Source organism: Hylobates moloch, unplaced genomic scaffold, assembly GCF_009828535.3.
Source record: "Hylobates moloch isolate HMO894 unplaced genomic scaffold, HMol_V3 SCAFFOLD_12, whole genome shotgun sequence".
In the NCBI taxonomy this organism is placed as follows: Eukaryota; Metazoa; Chordata; class Mammalia; order Primates; family Hylobatidae; genus Hylobates; species Hylobates moloch.
The window spans coordinates 26,328,566-26,354,052 of NW_026652287.1; the positions used below are offsets into that span (position 1 = coordinate 26,328,566).

Sequence of the window (25,487 nt, forward strand, 5' to 3'; positions counted from 1 at the left end):
TAGTATTACCCCCATCTAAAGAGGAAGAAACTAAGGCTCAGAGAAGTTAAGGAATTCGTCTGAGGTCACACAGTGAGTGGCAGAGCAAAGACAAGGAACCAGGCTAGTTGATGTCAAAACCTCCCCAGACCCAAACATTTATAAGCCTCATTCTGTCTTCAAACTCATAGTGCTGGACTGAAGATTTTAGAGAAGTTATTATCTGCCTCATCATTTCTTTTCTGCCTCCATGTCAAATGAATTCACGTTTGGGAATCCATTCTAGAATATTTCCTGCCTGGAGCCAGTGTGGCAGAGTTTAATATTGAAGAAACACATTTCTAAATTAATTACTTCTTTTCAAATGCCAGGAAAGGTTCAAGTTTATGTGAGTCTCAAATTTCACTTCAAAGTTCTAATTCTATTTCCTTTCATTATACTGACCTGGCTGCACCTGGCCAGAACTCACCTGTTGGGAACATGGGGCTGCCAAACGTTTCATTTCCCCTCATTCACCTCCTTTCCAGCCCCTGCAAAGGGCACCACCAGCTGATGAGCAGGGTGCCTGGCACCCAGGCCTTTGGCAGTGGGCATCAGCCTCTGGCAGCAAATCCTTCTCCCCGTGGGAACGGGGCTAAATCCCAAACAAAACTGTGATGTTGGCAGCATTTGCTGTGAGGGGCCCACACCTGCTTCCTCTCGCCTCCTCTGGGTGAATTCCTTCATAATCTTGGAGTGGGAAAGAGGCTGTCTAACTTTGATACAAAATCAAAAAGCCATAAAAGAAAAGATTGATAAATTTTACTACATAAAAAATCCAAAATTTCTATGTGAGGGAAAAAAAACCACAACATGAGTACAAAGATAATGACTCACTCGGGAAGACTGCAATCATTCCACAGACAATGGTCTCATCTGCCCACCATAGAAAAGAGCTCCCGTAAAAATAGCAGGAAAAAGACCAAGAACCAAAAGAAAAAATAGGCGATGCACATGACACACGGTTAATGGAAAAAACACAAATGCTCTTAAAAGGTGGAAAGATGGTCAGTTTTAATCAATAAACATAGAAATTACGCCAAGATGGCATTTCTTACTTATCAGATTGGCAAAAATCCAAATCACAATCACACAACTCTGCTGTGAAGCTATGGGAAACAGGCACCCCCCGACCTTGCAGGGGGAGAGTGAACCGTGCCTCCTGGCCAGACAGTGGCTCACACCTATAATCCCAGCACTTTGGGAGGCTGAGGCAGGAGGGTCATAGTGAGACCACATCTCTACAAAAAATTTAAAAAATTAGCTGGAAAGACTGGCCATTGTGGCTCATGCCTGTAATTTCAGCACTTTGGGAGGCCAAGGTGGGCAAATTGCTTGAGCTCAGGAGTTCGACCAGCCTTGGCAACATGGTAAAACCCCATCTCTATAAAAAAATTAGCCAGGCATGGTGGTACACACCTGTACTCCCAGCTATTCAGAAGGCTGAGGTAGGAGCCATCACCTGAGCCTGGGAGGTTGAGGCTGCAGTGAGCCATGATTACACCACTGCACTCCAGCCTGGGTGACAGAGCAAGACCCCATCTCAAAAACAAAAACAAAACAAAACAACAAAACAAATAAACAAAACCCAGGGCTTCCCTGTATGGAAGGTCATTTGGCAGAATCTACTGAAATCCCACGTACCCTTTATCCAGCAGCCCCAGGTCTGTGAACTGATCCTACAGCTATACCTGGACACATCCAAAACGATGCATACACAAGGTTATTTGTTGCAGCTTGTCTGTAGCAGCAAAAGTTTGGAAACAGCCCAGGTGTTCATCTGGGTAACTAAATTAGAATGCATCCTCACAATGGGATACTATGCAAGTATTTTTTTTTAAAGATGAAAACCAAAAAAGAATGAGGATGCTTTCTATGTTCTTACTGATATGGAACACTCTGGTTTTTATTATTAAGTGAAAAAAGCAAGTCACAGCACAGTGCATATAGTATGCCACCTTTTTGTGTTAAAAAAGTAACAAATGGCTGGGCATGGTGGCTCATGCCTGTAATCCCAGCACTGTGGGAGGCCAAGGCCGGTGGATCACTTGAGGTAAGGAGTTCGAGACCAGCCTAACCAACATGGCAAGACTTTGCCTCTACAAAAACACAAAAATTAGCCAGGCGTGGTGGTGCATGCCTGTAATCCTAGCTATTCAGGAGGATGAGACAAGAGAATCACTTGAACCTCAGAAGTGGAGGCTGCAGTGAGCCGAGATGGCACCACTGCATTCCAGCCTGTGACAGAGTGAGACTCTGTCTCAAAAAAAAAAAAAAAGGAACATATATTTGAATTTTTCATTTGCATGAGGAAATATTCGAAGAATATATAAGTAACAAAAGTGTTTATTACTAGGAAGCTGGGACAGAGTGTTGCAGGGGGAAGATGGGGGTGAGACCAAGACTTCTCAATGAGTACCTTTTAAAGCATTTTGATTATTGGACCATATGGCTGTATTATCTATTCAAAACTATTCTAACTTTTAAGCATGAACAAATTAAAAAGACCCTATAGGGGAGGGGCATCCACAGGAAGAATCTACTCTAATAGATAAGTGGTCCTGGAGTGCCAAAAACTGGAAGCAAATTATAAACACCTATAATCTAGGGAGGCTTTATGGTCTATTTTGTTTTCCTAATATCCATATGCTTACTGAGCACCTACTATGTACCAGGCCCTACTATGTTAAGTGTTGGTGAGACACAGTCAGACATAGTGCCTTACCCTCAAGTGTTTTGGCCCCATGGAGAGACTAAATGGAGGGTGGAGGGGCCCTGGCCTGGCAGTGTGCTCAAAGCCCAGAGGAAATGGTATGTCCTTCTTCCCCAGAGGAGGGGGGAAGGTAAGCTGGAGAAGAGAGGACAGATAGACTGACACTGCGGGCAGAATGGGCAGCCCTTGATGACACTGTGGGCATGGAGGTGAGGAAGGGGAGGAGCCAAGGAGGTCATCTTAAATCACAGCTTAAACACTGGGGCCGCGCCAGCCAGCTAGCAGTCTCAAACCTGGGTTCCCAGCCAGCACTAAAACTGCAGCAGACACCCCATGGGGGCAATCCAATTCTTTGCAAGTGTCCCAGGAGGTCTCTCCTGTTGAATCCTGTCCTGGACTCTCAGTGTTGCCCTAGCTCTAGGAGCTGCCTGAACGCCTTTCTGCTATTGGCAGGGCATTTGGCCCACATCTCAATGGAAATACAAAACAGCTCCTGACCACCCTGAACTTCCTTCTTCTGGAGACATTCCATCTCACCACAGTCTTCTCTCCACAACAGATAAGGCCGAGCAGTTCCTTCCGTCTTTTTTAGTAAAGAATTTCAAATAAGGTTTAATGACATTTCCTCTTCTCTGGAAATCTTTTTATGAAGTTATAAGAAAGCAAATTGGATAATCAACTAAGACATGCTGAGTGAGGTGAGTGGAGTGAGAGAGAGATGTAACTTCCACTTACGTAGCCTTGAATTGTGATGTGTTTTTTTTGTTTTGTTTTGTTTTTTCTGAGACGGAGTTCCGCTCTTCTTGCCTAGACTGGAGTGCAATGGCGTGGTCTCGGCTCACTGCAACCTTTCCACCTCCTGGGTTCATGCAATCCTCCTGCCTCAGCCTCCAAAGTAGCTGGGATTACAGGTGCCGGCCACCACACCTGGCTAAGTTTTTCATTTTTAGTAGAGACGGGCTTTCACCATGTTGGCCAGGCTGGTTGTGAACTCCTGATATCAAGTGATCTGGCTGCCTCGGCCTACCAAAATTCTGGGATTACAGGCATGAGCCACTGTGTCCGGCCCGCAATGATATTTTAATACAATAGTGATAAGTCACCTTAAGTGGTGACCCCAGATTTTCTACGCCATCATGCCGCTGAATTAGAACTTTTCCCTACCCTATGCTATAGATATTCTCTGTCCCCACTGGACAGTCAGTAACAGAAGAGAGTAAAGGAAGAAGTGTACACTCAGAGTGAGGAACATGGTAAGACAGGAGAATGGCAGTGGCTAGGAGCTGTGAAAGGGCAGAGGGAACGGGACCCCGCATGGACTGTCTCAGGAGAGGAAGAGCCTCATTCCATACACTCCACAACAAACATGCACACATGCATTGTGTGTGTCTGATACCTCGTGGAGGGAATTGGAAGGTTCTGGACTCCCGCCTAGGAAACAGAATGGAGTCATTTCATTTAGACATTAAGGAAATGGTGACCTGAAGGCTAGAGGACTTGGGCACCTCTTGGTTACATTTGACTTATTCTGTCTCTGAAAGAGGGAAGCAGGAATCCCAAAGAATCCCACTGGGTTCTTGCTCTTTGGACCCATCCTATCCTCCCAGTTTCTCCAATTTCTTCCAATCCTCTAACACCTGCCTAGTCTAAGGCCTCAAACTTGGAGTAGGTAGCAGCCCTGATGTGTCTGCTGGCTTGAATCCACCTGCATAGAACCTCCACGCCAACCTTCTGAGAACACCACTTTGATTTGTCACTCGTCAGCCAGCTCCTTCAGTAGCACCTCAGACCTCAAACTCTAGACCCCTTGTTTGGAATTCAGGTCCCTCAGAGATGTGGCCCAAACTCATTCCTAGCCCTGTTTCCCATGATTCTTCAACCTCTCTGCTCAAGCCAATCTGGAAAACTCTCCAAGCTCAAAACCAGTCTCGTAGCTTTCTGCCTCCCCCAATTTTCCCATCACTGCAGGAACCACATGGATCCTTTGAGGCCTAAGACAAATGTCACCTCCAAGATGCCTTCCCCAGAGTCACCTTCCAATCTTGTGACCTCTCCCAAACTTTAGCATGCATAATTAGTAAATAATCTGCAAGTATTGTTAAAATGCAGGGCATGTTTCAGTGAGTCTGGGATGGGCCTGAAATACTGCATTCCTAACAAGCTTTCTATGCTATAGGCCGGGACCACACTTGGTGTGGCAAGGTCTTAAGTACAACTCGTATCATTTTAATGAAGTTGATCACATATGGCCTTGCATTATTAATATTCAAGTATGTGCCTTAACTTCTCTTCTAGATTGAAAATTCATTGAGAGCAGGGATCCATGGAAAAGACAGTTTATGTAGTCGAAAGAGAGCCAGCAATAAAATCAGACAGCTCTAAATTCAAGTCTTAAGTCTATCACTTACTTGCTATGACATTGAATAAGTCACATAATCTCTGAATCTCAGTTTCTTCGTCTGTAAAATGGGGAGAAAAAATACTTTCCCTCCAGAGGATTAAAAGAAATCATGGTTGTGATTATGCACAGCATACTGCCTGGTGCTGAATATATTTTAATATTGGCTCCCTCCTCTTTCTTTCCTTATATAATTTTGGGATTTCCATGGAGTCTAGCATGTAGTAGGTGCTCAGGGAATCTTCTGGGCCCAACTTTTGCAGAAACTTCTGTTCTACACATACAACTCTGTCCAATCCACACTGCTGAGCTTTTCTCTCTGGATATGATGCTCCAACAGTCATGGACTTTTTAATATTTTACAGTCACAGTCCTCCTGTTTGTTGGTGAGTATGCCATGAGAAGCATACATATCTACTGACATCTGCTAGGGGAAAAATGCAATTGTTTAGATTGGAAGTGAGAATTCATGAGACCTGAATTATGGTAAATAACCCATCCACTCTTGCTTGGTTTCTTCACCCATCAGGCATTTAGGACTTGACCCCACTGGTCCAGGGTTTTCTTTCCAACTGCATTCCATCAAAAACTATCAGTCCCATATCACATTTCCTCACACTCACTGAATCTCTAGCAAATCAACTAAATCAATCTTTTCTGGGTTGCTAAAGGTACATAACAGAGCATTTGACAGATATCAGAAGACCTCAGTAACAGTCCTGATTCTGCCACTAACTAGGAGTGTGATCTCTGGCAAATCACATCCCTTCTCTGAGCCTCAGTTTCCTTAACTGTAAAACAGGAGAGTTGGGACAAGATGATCCATAAAATCTCACACTCTTTTATTCTAGGCTAACAAACTGAATAGTCTCCCATTCCGAGCAACATATTTTCATTTTGACCAGGTCCCTGGTGCTGATACTGAAAGGCTCATGCCAGAAAAAGAAGTCCTCTCTGTGCGTAGAATCTTGACCTCTCTGAAATCACACCCCGAGAAGGCATTTTTTCAATTGGCCTGGTCCAGAGATACACTCTATGGCAGGCCAGCCAATAGCCAATCATTCATTTTTTCCTGCTTGCTAATCAAACCCCAGTTTTATCCAAGGCAATATTATGATAGCCCAAGAGGTAAACCATGATTTTTCTAAGCCAAGAGTTGGTAAACTTTTTCTGCAAAGAGCCAGATAGTAAATATTTTAGGCTGTGTGGGCCACATACAGTCTATTCCTTTTCTTCTTCCCTCCCACAGCCTCCACACACACTGCTTAAACTTTAAAAAAATGCCAATTTATTTTAAAAAAAGGCTGGGCGCGGTGGCTCACGCCTGTAATCCCAGCACTTTGGGAGGCCGAGGCAGGCAGATCACGAGGTCAAGAGATCAAGACCATCCTGGCCAACATGGTGAAACCCCGTCTCCACTAAAAAAATACAAAAAGTAGCTGGGCGTGGTGGCGCGCTCCTGTAGTCCCAGCTACTCAGAAGGCTGAGGCAGGAGAATTGCTTGAACCTGGGAGGCGGAGGTTGTAGTGAGCCAAGATCGCAACACTGCGCTCCAGCCTGGTGACAGAGCGAGACTCCATCTCAAAAAATAAATAAAATAAAATAAAATAAAAATGAAAAAAATATTAGATCATGGGATGTATAAAAACAGTCCACAGGCTAGATTTGACCTGTGGTCAGTCCAATTATCATAATCTTATTATTTGGACAAATCCTCTTTCATCCTTCCTTTCAGCTATAAATGATAGAGTTCTGGACAAAAACAACGTAAAATAAGTCTATTGGGGACTTCTGGGAAAGATTTTGTTGTTTTCTGATAAAAGAGAGACACACAAGAAGAAAAGTAACTGGCGCCTCCCCTTGTTCCATTTTCCTGTCTTAAATGTGGACCTGATGCCTGGACCTGCAGCAGCTGCCTTGTGATTATGAGGTACTGACATGGGGACAAAATACCAACAATGTGGGGACTCAGCAGAAAGACATAAAGAGCCTGGGTCTTGGAGGATGCTGAACTGTTGAATAAACCCCAGAACCTCCTCCTTCCTGTCTTTGGTTAAATAAAATACTAAATATCTACATCATTTAAACCATCGGGTTTCTGTCTCTTACAATCAAAAGCATTCTGTTGGATTTTGTTTTTTTGAGATGGGGTCTCACTCTGTCACCCAGGCTAGTGTGCAGTGGCATGATCTTGGCTCACTGCAACCTCCACCTCCCCAACTCAAGCAATCCTTCCAACTCAGCCTCCTGAGTGGCTGGGACCACAGGCCAAAGCATTCTTAACATGCTAAAGCAGAGTGGTTTTTTCCCTCGTAAGTAACTTTTAAAACTTCAACCATGTCCTGTGCCAAGGACCGGGGTTACAACAGTGAACCACACAACATTTCTGCCCTCTTGGGGCTTTCTAGTCTAGTAAAGGAGATGACAAGGCACAATCAAATATTGACACACCAGATCAATCACTAAGCAGGGGTGATGAGCTCTATTCTTGGTGTTCCTACTGGCAAATCATGAAATCTCCAGTGGCAAGTCTTTGAAACATGAGGGTTCATTACTTTCTGAGAGGCAGACAAGTGCAAAAAAACATTATAAAATACTAATGCTGGGCCGGGCATGGTGGCTCATGCCTGTAATCCCAGCACTTTGGGAGGCCAAGGCAGGCAGATCATGAGGTCAGATCAAGACCACCGTGAAACCCTGTCTCTACTAAAAATACAAAAAATTAGCCGGGTGTGGTGGCAGGTGCCTGTAGTCCCAGCTACTCGGGAGGCTGAGGCAGGAGAATGGCGTGAACCCAGGAGGCAGAGCTTGCAGTGAGCCGAGATCACACCACTGCACTCCAGCCTGGGTGACAGAGCGAGACTCGTGTAGGAATTAGTTTGTTTTCTTGGGGTTAAGTCGGGCAACGGCACAAAAACCCCCCCCCCCCCCCAAGGGGGGGAAAAGAGCGAACAAACCAAAAAAAAAAAAAAAAAAAAAAAAAAAAAAAAAAAGACTAATGCTGCAAGGCAGACATATAGACCTGAGTTCAAGTCTCAACTCTACCATTTACCAGCTGTGTGACTTTGGGCAAGATTCTTGACATCTGCTAGGGGGAACAATGCAATTTGGGCTGGGTGCAGTGGCTCATGCCTGTAATCCCAGCACTTTGGGAGGCCGAGGCAGGCAGATCACGAGGTCAAGAGATCAAGACCATCCTGGCCAACATGGTGAAACCCCATCTCTACTAAAAATACAAAAATTAGCTGGACATGGTGGCACGTGCCTGTAGTCCCAGCTACTCAGGAGGCTGAGGCAGGAGAACTGCTTGAACCCGGGAGGCAGAGGTTGCAGTGAGCTGAGATCACTGCACTCCAGCCTGGCGACAGAGCGAGACTCTGTCTCAAAAAAAAAAAAAAAAAATGCAGTTTGGAGTGGGCTAAGGACTTGAGGGGAATTTGAATGCAAGTATGCTTGAGCTTCAATTTCTACATATGTAAGCTAAAGCTCATAATCATAAGCCACCTCTTTGGACTATTGTGAGAAAGAAATGAGATCATGGAATTAAAGCACTTCTCATTGTTCCATGAATAATAGCTATATACACATATTAACTATAAATATATACATATATACAATTTTGCTTAACAATATATTCTTAGAAAGAGAAAAGACTGGAAGGAAACACAAAAACATCAAGAGTGGTTATCGCTACATAGTAGGATTACAGGCAATTCTTTTCTTTGCTCAGATATTTTTCCAAATGTATGTACACATAACTTTTATAGTTGTGGGACTTTTTTTAAATATAATCTTTGTGTTTTGAAAATAAATGCAAAATGTGAACTGAAACTTCTTTATTCTTTTATTTGGACAAGAGTCAGGTGGCCCGTGTTCTAGATCTAGCACTGGTATTGACTTCTTGTATAATCTTAGAAAGCTACTTCACTTCTCTAGGTCTCAATTTCCTTGTCTAAGAGTTGTTGATAATCAGACTTCCAGTTCCCTCCATGATAAAGTAGCTTGCACTAGATTAACTCACCCACCAAATTGTAAAAGCTAGATAAAATATACAAATAGCTATTTGAAAACATTGGAGAGCAATAAATGCAGACAGGACTAGAGGAACTACAAGCCTTGAAAGAAAGGAAGCACCAGAAGTAAGATCTACAGTCACCTTGGCATTTTCCCGAAAGATCTTTCCAAATTGCTACAATGGGAAATAGAACCCAAGCAAAGAGTATAGTCTATTGAGCTAAAGAGAGTTTGGGGATGACAGAGTAGTAATATCTAAGGAGCAAAATCCCAAAGAGAGGAGAACTTTAAAGAAAGAGACAAACATACTTGTATTCAAATTACCCCTCAAGTCCTAGGCCACTCCTAAGCTATACATGCAGAGTCAGAAACCAAGAAACTGAGGGAAAAGTAGCAGCTTAGACACTAAAGAGCCAATCATTAATTGGTTAGGATTGGAGTCCAAGCTGGGTCAAAGTAAAGGGAAGTTAGTAAACACCCAGTGCTTTCAGTGGTGAACCCAGAAAGGCCAGGCTTTAGGAATAAAAACCACACCCTAGTAGTACAGACAAAAGTGAAATAGACTAGACTTCAGCAAGGCTTGACAAGATTAAGGAGATCTGCTAGCTTTCCTTCTGCCTGCTAGAACAAAACTCAACACTTGTTGTGTTGCGGGAATTCAGGGACCCCGAACAGAGGAACCGGCTGGAGCTGCGGCAGAGGAACATAAATTGTGAAGATTTCACGGACATTTATCGGTTCCCAAATAATGCTTTTATAATTTCTTATGCCTGTCTTTACTTTAATCTCTTAATCCTGTTATCTTCATAAGCTGAGGATGTACGTCACCTCAGGATCACTGTGATAATTTGTTAACTGTACAAATTGATTGTAAAACATGTGTGTTTGAACAATATGAAATCAGTGCACCTTGAAAAAGAACAGAATAACAGTGATTTTTAGGGAACAAGGGAAGACAACCATAAGGTCTGACTGCCTGTGGGGTCAGGCAAAAAGAGCTATATTTTTCGTCTTGCAGAGAGCCTATAAATGTACGTGCAAGTAGGGAAGATATCACTAAATTCTTTTCCTAGCAAGGAATATTAATATTAATACCCTGGGAAAGGAATGCATTCCCGGGGGGAGGTCTATAAATGGCTGCTCTGGGAGTGTCTGTCTTATGTGGTTGAGATAAAGACTGAGATATGCCCTGGTCTCCTGCAGTACCCTCAGGCTTACCAGCGTGGGGAAAAACTCCACCCTGGTAAATTTGTGGTCATATCAGTTCTCTGCTCTCGATCCCTGTTTTCTGTTTTTTAAGATGTTTATCAAGACAATACATACACCACTGAACATAGACCCTTATCAGTAGTTCTGCTTTTATCCTTTGCCTTGTGATCTTTGTTGGACCCTTATCAGTAGTTCTGCTTTTGCCCTTTGTCCTATTCCCTCAGAAGCATGTGATCTTTGTTCTGCTTTTTGCCCTTTGAAGCATGTGATCTTTGTACCTACTCTCTGTTCTTACACCCCCTCCCCTTTTGAAACCCTTAATAAAAAACTTGCTGGTTTGAGACTCAGGCAGGCATCATGGTCCTACCAATATGTGATGTCACCCCCGGTGGCCCAGCTGTAAAATTCCTTTCTTTGTACTGTCTCTCTTTATTTCTCAGACGGCCGACACTGATGGAAAATAGAACCTACGTTGAAATATTGGGGGTGGGTTCCCCCGATATTGTTAGAGAAAGTTAACATCCTTCACCCAAAGGCTCTTCAACTTTGCATCCATAATGTCCAGCATTGGATAAAAAACTATGAGGTATTATTGAAAAACCTCAAAAGGACCAAAAATACCTGAAATCCAAGAAACAGCCAGATAATAGAAATAGATCCAGAGATAATTCAGATACTAGACTTATCAGACAGGAACTTTAAAATAACTATGGATAATATGTTCGAGGAGATAGAGAAAAATATGGTCAAATTAGAGGAAATGATGGACAAAACAGATGAAAAATGGAGAATACCAATCAAGATTTAGAAACTATGAGAAACGAATCAATTGGACCACCTACCACAGAAGAATACGATATCTGAAATTAAGATCACTTGGATAGGCTTAATAGAAGACTAGATATGATAGAAAATGGGAATTTAGAACTGAAAGGCAGGTCAATTAAAAAAATACAAAACTGAGGTACAAAGAGATGAAGATGGACAAACCAGAGCAAAACATAAAAAAATGAGGTATAATCGAAAGGTCTAATACTCATGTAACTGCAGCTCCAGAAGATGAGAAGAGTGAGGAACACTAAATATTTGAAGAGACAATGGCAAAGAATCTGCAAATTCTTGAATCTGCAGATTCAAGAAGCTCAGTGATCCCTAAGAAGAATAAAAACAAGAAAGCTGTATCTATGCACATCATAGTCAAACTACTGAAAACCAAAGGCAATGAAAAAGTTTTTAAACCAGCCAGAGACAAAAAGACACATTGCATTCAAAGGAGTAACAATACATCTGATGACTAACTTTTCAATAGACATTTTTGGACACCAGAAGACAGTGGAATGATAACTTTAAAGTGTTGAAAGGAAAATTAAAATTAAAAAAGTCTCACCAACCTAGAATTTTATCACCAGCAAAAATATCCTTCAAAAATATATGTGAGCTGGGCACGGTGGCTTACGCTTGTAATCCCAGCACTTTGGGAGACTGAGGTGGGCGGATCACGAGGTCAGGAGATCGAGACCACGGTGAAACCCCGTCTTTACTAAAAATACAAAAAAATTAGCCGAGCGTGGTGGTGGGTGCCTGTAGTCCCAGCTACTCAGAGAAGCTGAGGCAGGAGAAAGGCATTAACCCAGGAGGCGGAGCTTGCAGTGAGCCAAGATTGTGCCACTGCACTCCAGAGCGAGACTCCGTCTCAAAAAAAAACATATATATATATGTGAAATAAAGATGTGTTTCATGATCTACAGTATACTACACAGTATGATAATAAATCTGCAAGGAATTTATCTGAGTTAAAGAAAAAATGATTCCAGATGGAAGCATGAAACTGCTGACATGAAGAAAGAACCCTGGAAAGGGTAAATTTGTGAATAAATAAAAATAAATATTAACTGCATAAAACAATAATAATTATGCCTTGTGGGGTGTGTAAAATATGTACATTAAAACCAGAGCTCAGAAGGTGAGAAAGAGGAAAATGAGGTTAAAATGTGGTGGTGCTCTTTCACTGCGCTTGAAGTGGGGGAAGAAGTAATGTGAGGTAGATGTATTAATAATAAGTGAAGAATGCAAAAATGCATATTGTAATCCCTAATAGTACCACTCTAAAAGAATGTATAATTGAAAAGCTAGCAGAAGAAAACATCAAATATTTTTAAAAACTCTAATAATCCCTTCCCAAAAGCTAAAAAGTAAGAATAAAGGAATAAAGACAGATGGGAAAATAAAAAATAAATAGTAAGTTTGTTGACTTAAACTCAATAATGTCAGTAACAATATTAAATTTAAATGGTCTAAATTCAAAGATTATCAGACTGGGTTTTGTTTTTCAAAAAAGCTATAGTTAAAAACTTTACTAAACTAAATATAGTAAGATTATATAGTAAGATGGAAAATAAAAAGATGAAAAAGATATACCATAGCAATCCATGTATAAAGAAAACTGGTGTGGCTGTATTAATATCAGATGAAATAGACTTTAAAGCAAGAATTCTTACTAGAGATAAGGTAAAAATATTTAACAATAATAAAAAAGTCATTTCAATAAGAGAACATAGCAATCCTAAATTTCTAAGAAATTAATACTTCAAAATATATAAAGTAAAAATTAACAAAACTAAAAAGATAGATAGCCATAACCATAATCAGAGCTGGAGATATTAACATACCTGTCGCAGTAACTGAGAGAACAAACAATAGCAACAATAAAATAGTAAGGATATGGAATATTTAAATAACATAATTAACCAACTTCACATAACTGTTATCTATAAAACACTCCATCCAGTATACATTCAAAATGTACATTCAAAATGCAAAATACTCATTCTCCTCAAGTGCACATGGGCATTAACCAAAATAGACTGTATGTTGGGACATTTAAAATGTACATTCAGCTGGGAGTGGTGGCTCACACCTGTAATCTCAACACTTTGGGAGGCTGAGGCGGGTGGATCACTTGAGGTCAGGAGTTCAAGACCACCCTGGCCAACATGGTGAAACCCCATCTCTACTAAAAATACAAAAATTAGCCAGGCGTGGTGACAGGCACCTGTAATCCCAGCTACTCGGGAGGCTGAAGCAGGAGAATCTCTTGAATCTGTGAGGCGGAGGCTACAGCGAGCTGAGATTGTACCACTGCACTCCAGCCTGCGTGACAGAGTGAGGCTTTGTCCCAAAAACAACAACAACAAACCCAAAATGTACATTCAAAATGCAAAATATACATTCTTTTCAAGTGTGCATGGACATTAACCAAAATAGACTATATGTTGGGACAGACACTAAGTCTCAACAATTTCAAATTTTGAAATAATACAGAATGTGTTCTCTGACCACAGTGGAACTAAAAGAGAAATCAGCAACAAAAAGACAATTAGGAAATCTATGTTTGGACATTAAGCAACAGATTTCTAAATAAACCATAAGTAAAAGAAGAAATCACAATAAAAAATTGAAAATATGTTTAACTGAACAATAATGAAAGTGTGATACCAGAAAAATCTTGGGATTAATTAAGCAATGCTTAGAGGAAAATTTATGACTTTAAATATATACCTTAGAAACGGTTGAAAATCAATAATCTAAGCACCTATCTCAAAAGCTGGAAAAAAGACAGCATATTAAACTGAAAGAAAGTAGAAGGAAGGAGGAAAGATAAGAGCAGAAATGAATGCAATTCTTAAAAGATATAAATTGAGAAAAACAATGAAGCCAAAAGTTGGACCTTTGAAAAGACTAATAAAATTGATAAACCCTGGCAAGACTGATGAAGAAAAAGAGAGAGAACATAAATTGCCAATATCAAAAATGAAAGAACATCAACATAGATGTCAAAAACATGACAAAAGTGGCCGGGCACAGTGGGTCACACCTGTAATCCCAGCACTTTGGGAAGCTGAGGCGGGCAGATCACAAGGCCAGGAGTTCGAGACCAACCTGGCCAACATGGTAAAACTCCATCTCTACTTAAAAAATATATATATAAAATTAGCCGGGCATGGTGGTGCACACCTGTAGTCCCAGCTACTCACAAGGCTGAGGCAGGAGAATTGCTTGAGTCTGGCAGGCAGAGGTTACAGTGGGCCAAGATCGCACCACTGCACTCCAGCCTGGGAGAAAGAATGAGACTCCGTCTCAAAAAAAGTAAAGGCAAAAGTAATAAAAGGAAAGTTCGAACATCATGTAAATAAACTTGAAAATTTAGATGAAACAGATTCCTTAAAAGTAACAATTTACTAAAAGTAAAAGAAATAAAAATATAAATAATCCAATAACTATTTAGAAAATTGAATCTATCATTAAAAACTTTCTCTCAAAGAAAATTCCAAACCCAGTTATTGAATTCTTCCAAACAATTAAGAAATAAATAATACCAATCTTATATAAACTCTTCAAAACAATAGAGAAATAGGAAACTTCCTACCCCTTTTCATGAGACCTGTATAATCTTGACACCTAAACCTGACAAGAACATCATAAAAAAGAAATATCATAGGCCACAAATCTCACGAACATAGACGCCAAAATCCTTAACAAAATCCAGCCTGAAATATATAAAAATCACACCCAGAAGTATATAAAAAAGATAATACTTCTGACCAAGTGTGATTTATTACAGGAACGCATGATTGCCTTAACATTCAAAACTCAACCGATGTAATTCACAGTATTAATAGAATAAAGGAGAAAAATATATGATCATCAAAATAAATGTAGAAAAAGTGTTTGATAAAATTCAATACCCATTTAAGAAAAGTCTCTCAGAAAACCAAGGATAGAAGGGAATTTTCTCAACCTGAAAATGAGTATCTACAAAAATCCACAGCAAATATCGCACCTAATGGTGAAACACTAAACGCTTTCACCACTTAGGTTGGGAAAAAGGCTATGATGTCCACTATCACCACGTCACCTCAAAATTGCACTAGAGATCCCAGCCAGTACATAAGACACACAAAAGAAATAAAAATACAAAGATTATAAAGGAAGGTGCAAAGCTGTCATTATTCTCAGGTGACATGATGATGTTCATAGAATGTTCAAAAAATGCACATTTTAAATTAATAAGCACATTTAGCAAAGTGGCTAAATACGAAGTTATTATCTAAATAATTGCATTTTCATATGCTAGCAACTAACAATTAGGAAAAACTTTAAAATATTACTACTTACATTAGCATTGAAAAACATCAATTATCTAGGAATAAGTCTAAAGAAAGACGTGTAAAACCTCTACAGTGAAATCTACAAAACACTGCTGGGAAAAATTAAAGATGATCCAAATACATGGAGGCCTAATACAACATATATTAATTGGAAATTTGATGTTGTTAAGGTGTTCTTCCCAAATTTATTAAAGGTTCAATGCAATCCCCATCAGAAATCCTAGCAGGTATTTTGCATATGTGAAAAAATGACACCTAATTCTAAAATCAATATGGAATTGTTAAGAATGTAGATTAACCAAAACAATACTGAAGAAGTAAAGAAGAACAAGAGGTCTTATGCCACCAGATATCATGACTTATTGTATAGGTGCAGTAATAAAGACTGTAGTATTAGCCCAAAAATAGACAGACAGTAAGACCAATAGTTTGGAATAAAAGTCCAGACCCAGATCCAAATATATATAATCTGCCAGTTTATGATGAAGGCACCACTGGAACTCAGTGGATAAAGGGTGACCTTTTCAAGAAATCGTGCTCTATCAGTTGAAAATTAATAAGAAAAAAAGAACTTTGATTCCTCCTTCACACCATACACAAAAGTTCCAGATGAACTATCGATATTAAAATGAAAAGTAAAATAGTAAAGCTGCTAGATGGTATGTTAAAAAGACCTTCATGAACTTCAGGTAAGCAAAAATTTCTTAATAGGATACCAAAGCACTAACTATAAAAGAAAAACATTAACTGAATTTTATTATAATTAAAAACTTTTGTTCATAAAAGTTATTATGAGAATATAAAAGCAACCCACAAACCAAGAGAAGATATTTGTAATACTTTTACCTGACAAATATTAATATCTCCTATTCAAGATATAAAACCAACTCTTACAAACCCTTAAGGAGAAAACCAACAACATAATTTTTAAAAAACACACAGGCGGCTGGGCGGGGTGGCTCATGCCTGTAATCCCAGCACTTTGGGAGGCCGAGGCGGGCGGATCACAAGGTCAGGAGATCGAGACCATCCTGGCTAACACAGTGAAACCCCGTCTTTACTAAAAATACAAAAAAATTAGCTGGGCGTGGTGGCGGGCAGCTGTAGTCCCAGCTACTTGGGAGGCTGAGGCAGGAGAATGGTGTGAACCCAGGAGGCAGAGCTTGCAGTGAGCCGAGATCGCGCCACTGCACTCCAGCCTGGGCGACAGAGCAAGACTCCATCTCAACCAAAAAACAACAACAACAACAACAAAAAACACACACACACATAGGCAAAAGACGTGAAGAAGGGCCGGGTGCGGGGGCTCACGCCTGTAATCCCAGCACTTTGGGGAGCCAGGCGGGTGGATCATGAGATCAGGAGTTCGAGACCAGCCTGGCCAATATGCTGAAACCCCGTCTGTGCTAAAAATACAAAAATTAGTTGGGCATGGTGGCGTGTGCCTGTAGTCCCAGCTACTTGGGAGGCTGAAGCAGAAGAATCACTTGAACCTGGGAGGCAGAGGTTGCAGTGAGCTGAGATCATGCCACCGCACTCCAGCCTGGGTGACAGAGTGAGACTCTGATTCAAAAAAAAAAAAAAAAAAAAGACGTGAAGAGGTAATTCACAAAAGATACAAATGTCTAATGAGCATATAATAAGACGCTACAGTCACTATTTATCAGAAAAAATGCAACCAAAATGACATATGCTATATACCCATGAAAATAGCTAATATTAGATGGAATGGCTATCCCAAATGTTGGCAAGGAAGTGAAACACTGAAACTTTTATAAATTGATAGTGGGAGTCTAAATTGACACAACTTTAGAAAACTGTTTCGGCAGTATCTACTAAAACTAAATATACCTATACATTATGATCTAGCAATTCTACTCCTGGGAACATACCAACAAAATAAGTGCTCATGTTCACCAAAAGATATCCAAGAATGTTCAGAACTCCAATCCTCAAACTCCTTCAAAATAATGAAAGAGGAGGGAACACATTTGAATTTATTGTATGAGGCCAGCATTATCATGATATGAAAGCCAGACAAAGATACTATAAGAAAATAAAACTACAGACTAATATCCCTTATAAATATTGATGCAGGCCAGGCGCGGTGGCTCACACCTATAATACCAGCACTTTGGGAGGCCAAGGAGGGTGGATCACCTGAGGTCAGGAGTTGGAGACCAGCCTGGCCAACATGGTGAAACCCCGTCTCTACTAAAAATACAAAAAATTGGCTGGGTGTGGTGGTGGGCACCTGTAATCCCAGCTATGTGGGAGGCTGAGGCAGGAGAATCGCTTGAACCTGGGAGGCAGGGGTTGCAGTGAGCTGAGATTGTGCCATTGCACTCCAGCCTGGGCAAAAGAGTGAGACTCCATCTAAAAAAAAAAAAAATTGATGCAAAAATCCTCAGCAAAATACTAACAAACAGAATTCAGCAGCATAGTAAAAGGATTACAGATCATGACCAAATGGGATATATTTCTTGAATGCAAGGATGGTCTGGCATACAAAATCAATAAATACATTATATTGATTGATTTGTTTGCCAGACCATCCTTGCATTCAAGGAAGGAAAACTACATAACCATCTCAACTGATGCAGAAAAAGCATATGACAAAACTCAACACCATTTTATGATAAAAGCACTCAATAAACTAAGAACAGAAGAGCATTACCTCAACATAATAAAGGTCATATATAAAAAAACAACAGCTAACGACGGTGAAAGACTGAAAGCTTTTTCTCTAGAATCAGGAACAAGACAAGGTCGCCTGCATTCACCACTTCTATTCAAAATAGTACTAGAAGTCCTAGCCACAGCAATTTGGCAAGAAAAAGAAATAAAAGCATTCCAAATTAACAAAAAGAAAGTAAAGTTATCTCTTTTCACAGATGAAATCATCTTTTTTTCTTTTTTGAGACATAGTCTCACTCTGTCACCCAGGCTGGAGTGCAGTGGTGCAATCTTGGCTCACTGCACCCTCTGCCTCGCAGATTCAAGCTATTCTCGTGCCTCAGCCTCCCAAGTAGCTGGGATTACAGGTGCCTGCCACCATGCCCAGCTAATTTTTGTATTTTTAGTAGAGATGGGGTTTTGCCATATTGGCCAGGCTGGTTTCGAACTCCTGACCTCAGGTGATCTACCTCCCTTGGCCTCCCAAAGTGCTGGGATTACAGGTGTAAGCCACTACGCCTGGCTGAAATGATCTTATATGTAGAAAACCCCAAAGATTTAACACATACCCAAACACAAGTACTGTTAGAACTAATAAATGAATTCAGCAAAGTTGCAGGACACAAAATCAGCACATAATAATCAGTTGCATTTCTATACACTAAGAATGAGCAATCTGAAAAGGAAATTAAGAAAATTTCGTGTACAATAGCATCAAAAAGAATAAAATACTTAGGAATAAACTTAACGAAGGAAGCAAAACACTTGTACACTGAAAACTATTAAATGTTGTTGCTGAAAGAAACTAAAGACAGCAAATAAATGGAAAGACATCCTGTGTTCATGGACTGGAAGACTTACTATTAAGATGTTAAAACTACCCAAAGCAATCTACAGATTCAATGCAACACCTATCAAAACCCGAGTGGCATTTTTTTTTTCAGAAATAGAAAAATCCATTCTAAAATTCATATGGAATCTCAAGGGACTTTGAACAGCCAAAACAATCTTGAAAAAGAACATGAGAGGTCACACATTTCCTGATTTCAAAACTTACTACAAAGCTACAGTCTAGTTCTGTCATAAAGACAGATATATAGACCAATGGAATAATATGGAAAGCCCAGAAATAAACCTCCACATACATGATCAAATGTTTCTTGACAATGGTGCCAAGACCATTCAATGGGGCAAAGAATAGTCTTTTCAACAAATGGTGCTGGGGAACCTGGATACCAACACGTGAAAGAATAAAGCTGGACTCCAACAGGCACAGTGGCTCATGCCTGTAATCCCAGCACTTTGGGAGGCTGAGGGGGGCAGATCACGAGGTCAGGAGTTCGAGACCAACCTGACCAACATGGTGAAACCCTGTCTGTACCAAAAAAATACAAAAATTAGCCTGGCGTGGTGGCACGTGCCTGTAATCCCAGCTACTCAGGAGGCTGAGGCAGGAGAATCACTTGAACCTGGGAGGCAGAGGTTGCAGTGAGACGAGACAGCGCCACTGTACTCCAGCCTGGGCAACAGAGTGAGACTCTGTCTGAAAAAAAAAGAGAATAAAGCTGGACTCTTACCTAATACCAGATACAAATGTTAGCTCAAAACAGATCAAAAATCTAAATGTAAGGTCTAAAACTGTAAAACTCTCAGAAAAAAAAAAGGCAAAAGCTTCACAACATTGGATCTGACAATGATTTCTTAGATATGACACTAAAGGCACAGACAACAAAAGAAAAAATAGTTAAATTGGATGCATCAAAATAAAAATCTCTGTGCATTAAAGAACACAATCAACGAGTGAAAAGGCAACCCATGGAATCGGAGGAAATATCTGTAAGTCACATAACTGATAAGAGGTTAATATCCGGAATATATAAAGAACTCCTACAACTAAACAACAGAAAACAACCTGATTTTAAAATGGGCAAAGGACTTAGACATTTCTCCAAAGAAGATATGCAAATGGTGAATAAGGACATGAAAAGATGTTCAACATCACCAATCATTAGGGAATTGCAAATGAAAACCACAATGAGGTACCATTTTATATTCATTAGAATGGCTATTATTAAGAAAAAAACAAAAAATAACAAATGATGACTGGGAAGTGGCAAAATTGGAACTCTTGTGCCTTGCTAGTGGGAATGCAAAATGATGCAGCTACTATGAAAACCAGCTTTGTGGTTTCTCAAAAAATTAAACACAGAGTTACCATATGATCCAACAATTTCATTTCTGGGTATATACCCCCAAAAGAATTAGGATCAGAGACTTGAAAAGATATTTGCATGCCTGTGTTCAAAACAGCATTATTTACAATGACCAAAAGATAGAAACAACTCAATTGCCCATCAATGTCTTAATGGATAAAGAAAATGTGACATATCTATACAGAGGAATATTATTCAGCCTTCAAAAGGAAGAAAATTCTGACACATGCTACAACATGGATTAACCTTGAAGGCATTATGCTAAGTGAAATATGCCAGTCATAAAAAGACAAACACCATACAACTTCACTTATATAAGATACTTAGAGCAGTCAAATTAACAGAGGCAGAAAGTAGAATAGTAGTTGTCAGAGACTGAGGGAAAAGGAGAATGAGGAGTTACTGTTTAATGGCTACAGAGTTTCAGTTTGGGAAGGTGAAGAAAGCTCTGGAAATGAATGGTGTAGATGGCTGCACAACAAGGTGAATGTACTTAATGTCAATGAATTGTACATTTCAAATGATTAAATGCTAAATTTCATGTTATGTAGATTTTGCCAAACTTAAATAAAACTTAGAATGTTCAGATATGTTTTATTCTTTTTTTTTTTTTTGAGATGGAGTCTCACTCTGTTGCCCAGGCTGAAGTGCAGTGGCACGATCTTGGCTCACTGCAAGCTCTGCCTCCCAGGTTCACGTCATTCTCCTGCCCCAGCCTCTCGAGTAGTGTTTTATTCTTAATAATCAAAAACTTGAAACAACTAAATATTCATCAACACTTAAAAGGATCTGTAAATTGTGATATACTCATACAGTGAAATACTATACAGCAATGAAAAAGAAATAACTACTGCTAGAGATAACAACATGAATGAATCTCACAGGCATAATACTGACTGAGAAAAGTTACACACAAAAGAATACAGAGTCCATTATCCCATTTATATGAAGTTTTAAAAGCAGGCAAAAACAGGCTATAGTGATAAGTCAGGACAGTAGTGATTGACAGGGAGGAGACATGAGGAAGGCTCCTGGGGGACAAGAAAGGTTCTATATCTTTTTTGGATGGTAATGACACCAGTGGATACAATATGTAAAGGAAAAAAAACCCATCAAACTAATTACATAAGATTTGTATACTTTATGTTCAATGTAGCTCAGTTTTATAAAATGAAGTGACATGGTGATGATAGAATGACAATGCCAGCTAAGACTCAGGAGGGGGCTATTGAGTAGATCTAGCAAACACCTTAGGGGATTGTGGGGCAGGTGGGCTGGGGCTCATGCTTTCAGAAAACTGAACGAAGGAGATGCATTTTACCAACCATGGAAGAAAGACACTTCTGACTCTGCAAAAAATTAGACTTATAATAATCTGATCCCTCTTTTTAGTGTTTAAGGGAAAAAACACAAGTCCCATGTAGCCTACTGCTCTTCATATACACCGGTGTAAACACAGGATTGTATATCCTTCAGTTAACTCTAGCTCTCTAGTCCGAGAACCAGAAGAAATTTCTGCTTTCTGATATCAAGGACATTTATGACTAAAACAACTATCCTGTGACACAACTACTTTGAACCCATATTTACAGTGGACACTGAGAATGGCCTTTCCCAACCAGGGTCCACATTTGCCTGCCTGGAGCGTCACTATAACAAGGTCTTTGGGAATGCAGGCTAGCAAGTCTCCTGCAGAAGATGAGTCTGTAAACAGCAAGTTTTTGCTGTGGCCTTAGTTTCCAGGTCCTCCTGAATGGATTCTACTCCCTATTGTGGAATATTACAGAGAGGACCTGGGATATTTCATAAATAGCTGGAGAGTGTCTTGTGCCAGGTGACTTGGCCCAGCCTAGCAATCTAGTGGCACTACCCTCCCATCAGGACATTGGCCATGTCTGGGATGTCATGGAAGAATGAGTTTCAAGCACTTACTTTCATCATTAGAAACATTCCCCAGAGATGTGTGGCTGGAATAACGTTTGTTTTCACTTTCGTTGAGACATCTTTCAATCCAGCTCTCTAAAAAAAAAAAAAAAAAGAAAGAAAGAAAGAAAAGAAAAAGAAAAAAGAAAATCACAGAATTGCTGTGGGTGTTTGCAAAGAGAAAGAACATCATAAATACATTAGATTTAAATGCTTATCAATATTCATGTGGCATCCGCCCAGATTGGAATGGGATTTTGCATGGAGTTCCATGTGCACCATTGCTGCTGCTGATGAGACTGCTGAGTAGTTTGGATGCAAAATGGCTCTTTGAAGCCTCACTTGAGTATTTCTTGGTCAGATTCCATGAATTCTGGAGTATTTGTAGCACCAACCGAGGATTATCTTTCTGAGCAAAGAAGGTATGTTCCTGAGTAGCACTTTGTAAAACCAGACTTGGCCAGCTGAACCACTGGTGGTGGTTTGTAAACTTGTGAATTAGCAGCAGAACTTTTCTTCAAGTGAAAACAAAGAGAAAAGCAGGTAAAACTTTAGGGACTCTGGTTGAAAGAGGGCAGGGAACCTTGTAGCTTGCCTCCCTTTGGCCAGGGACCCCTCAAAGAGCTCTCACAGACTGGAAGCCACAGCAGGAGGAGAAATCAAAAGCACTATGGTAGCTATGTAGCCCCTCTTTTTTATTTTTATTTATTTATTTTTTTTGAGACGGAGTTTTGCTCTTGTCACCTAGGCTGAAGTGCAATGGCGTGATCTCTGCTCACTGCAACCTCCGCCTCCCGGGTGCAAGCGATTCTCCTGCCTCAGCCTCCTGAGTAGCTGGGAAGGCACCTGCCACCAAGCCCAGCTAATTTTTGTATTTTTAGTAGAGATGGGGTTTCACCATGTTGGCCAGGCTGGTCTCGAACTCCTGACCTCAGGCCATCCGCCTGCCTCAGCCTCCCAAAGTGCTGGGATTATAGGCGTGAGCCATGGTGCCCAGCCACTATGTAGCCCTTTTAAAATCCAAGACTATGGGTTTTTTTTAATCCAATTTTAAAGGCTACAAATGTATTTTTTGCAATGTAGTGTAATACTTATTCTGTTTTCTAGACCACCCACCATTCATTCATTCATTCATTCATCATTCAACAACATCAGCTAAGTACAGTCAGCTCTGCTATAACACTTGTCTTGAGAAAACAAATGTGTCCCAATGCAAGTGATATATTTGGGAACAATTTGAGCATAGTGCAAACTTTGTGTCTTTTTATTCTCCATTTATTTCATAAAAAAATTAGGTGAATGCAGAAAACTCCACGCCTGCCCCCCCCCCATTATACTTAGCACCACAGAAATATGCAGAACACACTCACGTTCACACCTCAGACATCTACCAGCTACTTCGGTCCACATTGTGTTATGAGTCACACCTGCTCACTTCATAATAACTCACAGGCTGCAACCCTTCTGATACCCACCTCTAAAAGCAATCTTCAGGTCTTTTCCAAGGTGAAGTGCCATTTTTATTGTATTTGTGTATTTCTAAACCATTTAACATGTGCAAAACTGTGATATCATTTTTATTAGGTTTCTATCTTTTATTATGTGTCACTGACAAAGTTTTTCAGTATTGTGCCTCTAAGCTTATTTTTCCAGTAAAATCAGTGGTCTTTGCTGGCCGATTCTGTATAATATGGTGATTTTTAGGAAGGCATATGGGGTGTTATAGCAGAAGTGGCGACACCTATAGCTGCAGGCTTTTGGACAGTGTGGTTTCCCATTGCCTTCTTTATGATCTGGGAGCTGGTATTTATTGAACACCTATTTGAACATGCCAGGCCCTCTGCATAAGTTATTTCATTGAGTCCTCACAACAACTCTCTGAAGCAAGGATTTTAATCTCTATTTTTCCTAGAAAACCACTGGGATTTAGAGGGATTAAGTAATTTGACTCCTCATAATTCAAAGAGCCGAGGAAAAGATCATTAGTTAACACCTTAGATTACACACCATAAAAAGAAGCCACGCGGATGAGCAAGCTATGTGGAGAGGGGAAATCAATGCCAACAGCTGGGAGAAATGTCGGATTTTTGTTTTGTTTTTTATTTTATGTCCCAACAAACTGCTCTTTTAAAAGCTGCTTCCAAAATTGTGAATAAGTAGGGGGAAAATATCCGAGGGGAAGAACAAGGGCCAGCTTGTTGAGAGGATATGGAAATCTGATATTTCCCAGGAAATACTGAGGAGCAGAGAAATTCAAAACATTAAAATGCTGCGCCTTCCAGACATCGAATGCACAATGTGGAGACAGACAGCTTGTAATGTTTCAAAGCTGGGATGCACAAGGTAGGTGTCTGTCTTCACACTGTATCCAAACGCACATCTGGTTACAAATCTCCAGAGCTCTTTTTAGGATTCTCCAGAATGTCTCCACTCACTTCTCATCCTTTCAAGTCCTGGCACATTTTTCCCTGGCAGCAGCCATAGCTACATTTAGATGTCATCTGCTAAAGTTTGTAGCCCGTGTCTCCACCAAACCATACCAACAAAAGCAATATCTATAGTTCTGGGCCAACCCCTGGTCTTCCTAGATAGGTATACACACCCAGTCACTCTCACACACACACTCACATCTACACCCCAATCCCCCTTTCATCAGAAACAGGAACTAAGGGAAACACTCTTCCACTCACCCATTTGCCTGCACTGGATTCAGGCCTGTTAACATCAGAGTCCTTAGAAGGGCCTGTTTTTGCAGGTGAGAACCCCCCGTGATTGATGGGACATTCTCTGAAGAATTCGTGGCAACATTCCCGAGAGGAGCTGGTTCTAATAACCAGCTAAGACAAGAGAGCACAGCGCCCACTCGCAAGAGCTCAAGTAGAGAAAGAACTTTCCTGACGGCAGCACCTGTCCTCCACACTGCAGTCCCACACTGGAGAGAGATGAAAGCAAGGCTACAAGAAGTGGGAGAGGGTGGGAGGTGCCATGAAAATGAAAGAGAAGATCTCACCCATTGCACCCACTCAGATCTCTCTGACCCCACAGTCTATGCCTGTAGCCAACTCTGCTCCCTGGGGCAACCCAGAATAAGTCTGGTCTCACTGGCACATTGCAGAAGACAACCATCATTTCCCCATATTTCTGGTTGAAGTATC

The 25,487-nt window shown here is 40.5% G+C and overlaps 1 protein-coding gene across 3 annotated transcripts in view; it reads right to left on the minus strand.

The window, feature by feature from the left end:
• The window catches only part of RFX4 (regulatory factor X4), a 176,970-nt gene that overhangs the window by 128,481 nt on the left and 23,002 nt on the right, over window positions 1-25,487 (minus strand). For all 3 annotated transcript variants that reach the window (XM_032168804.2, XM_032168803.2, XM_058425565.1), the window contains exon 2: window positions 22,342-22,428. In XM_032168804.2, the coding sequence (XP_032024695.1) occupies window positions 22,342-22,428 (87 nt within the window). The remainder of the gene's footprint in view (window positions 1-22,341; window positions 22,429-25,487) is intronic.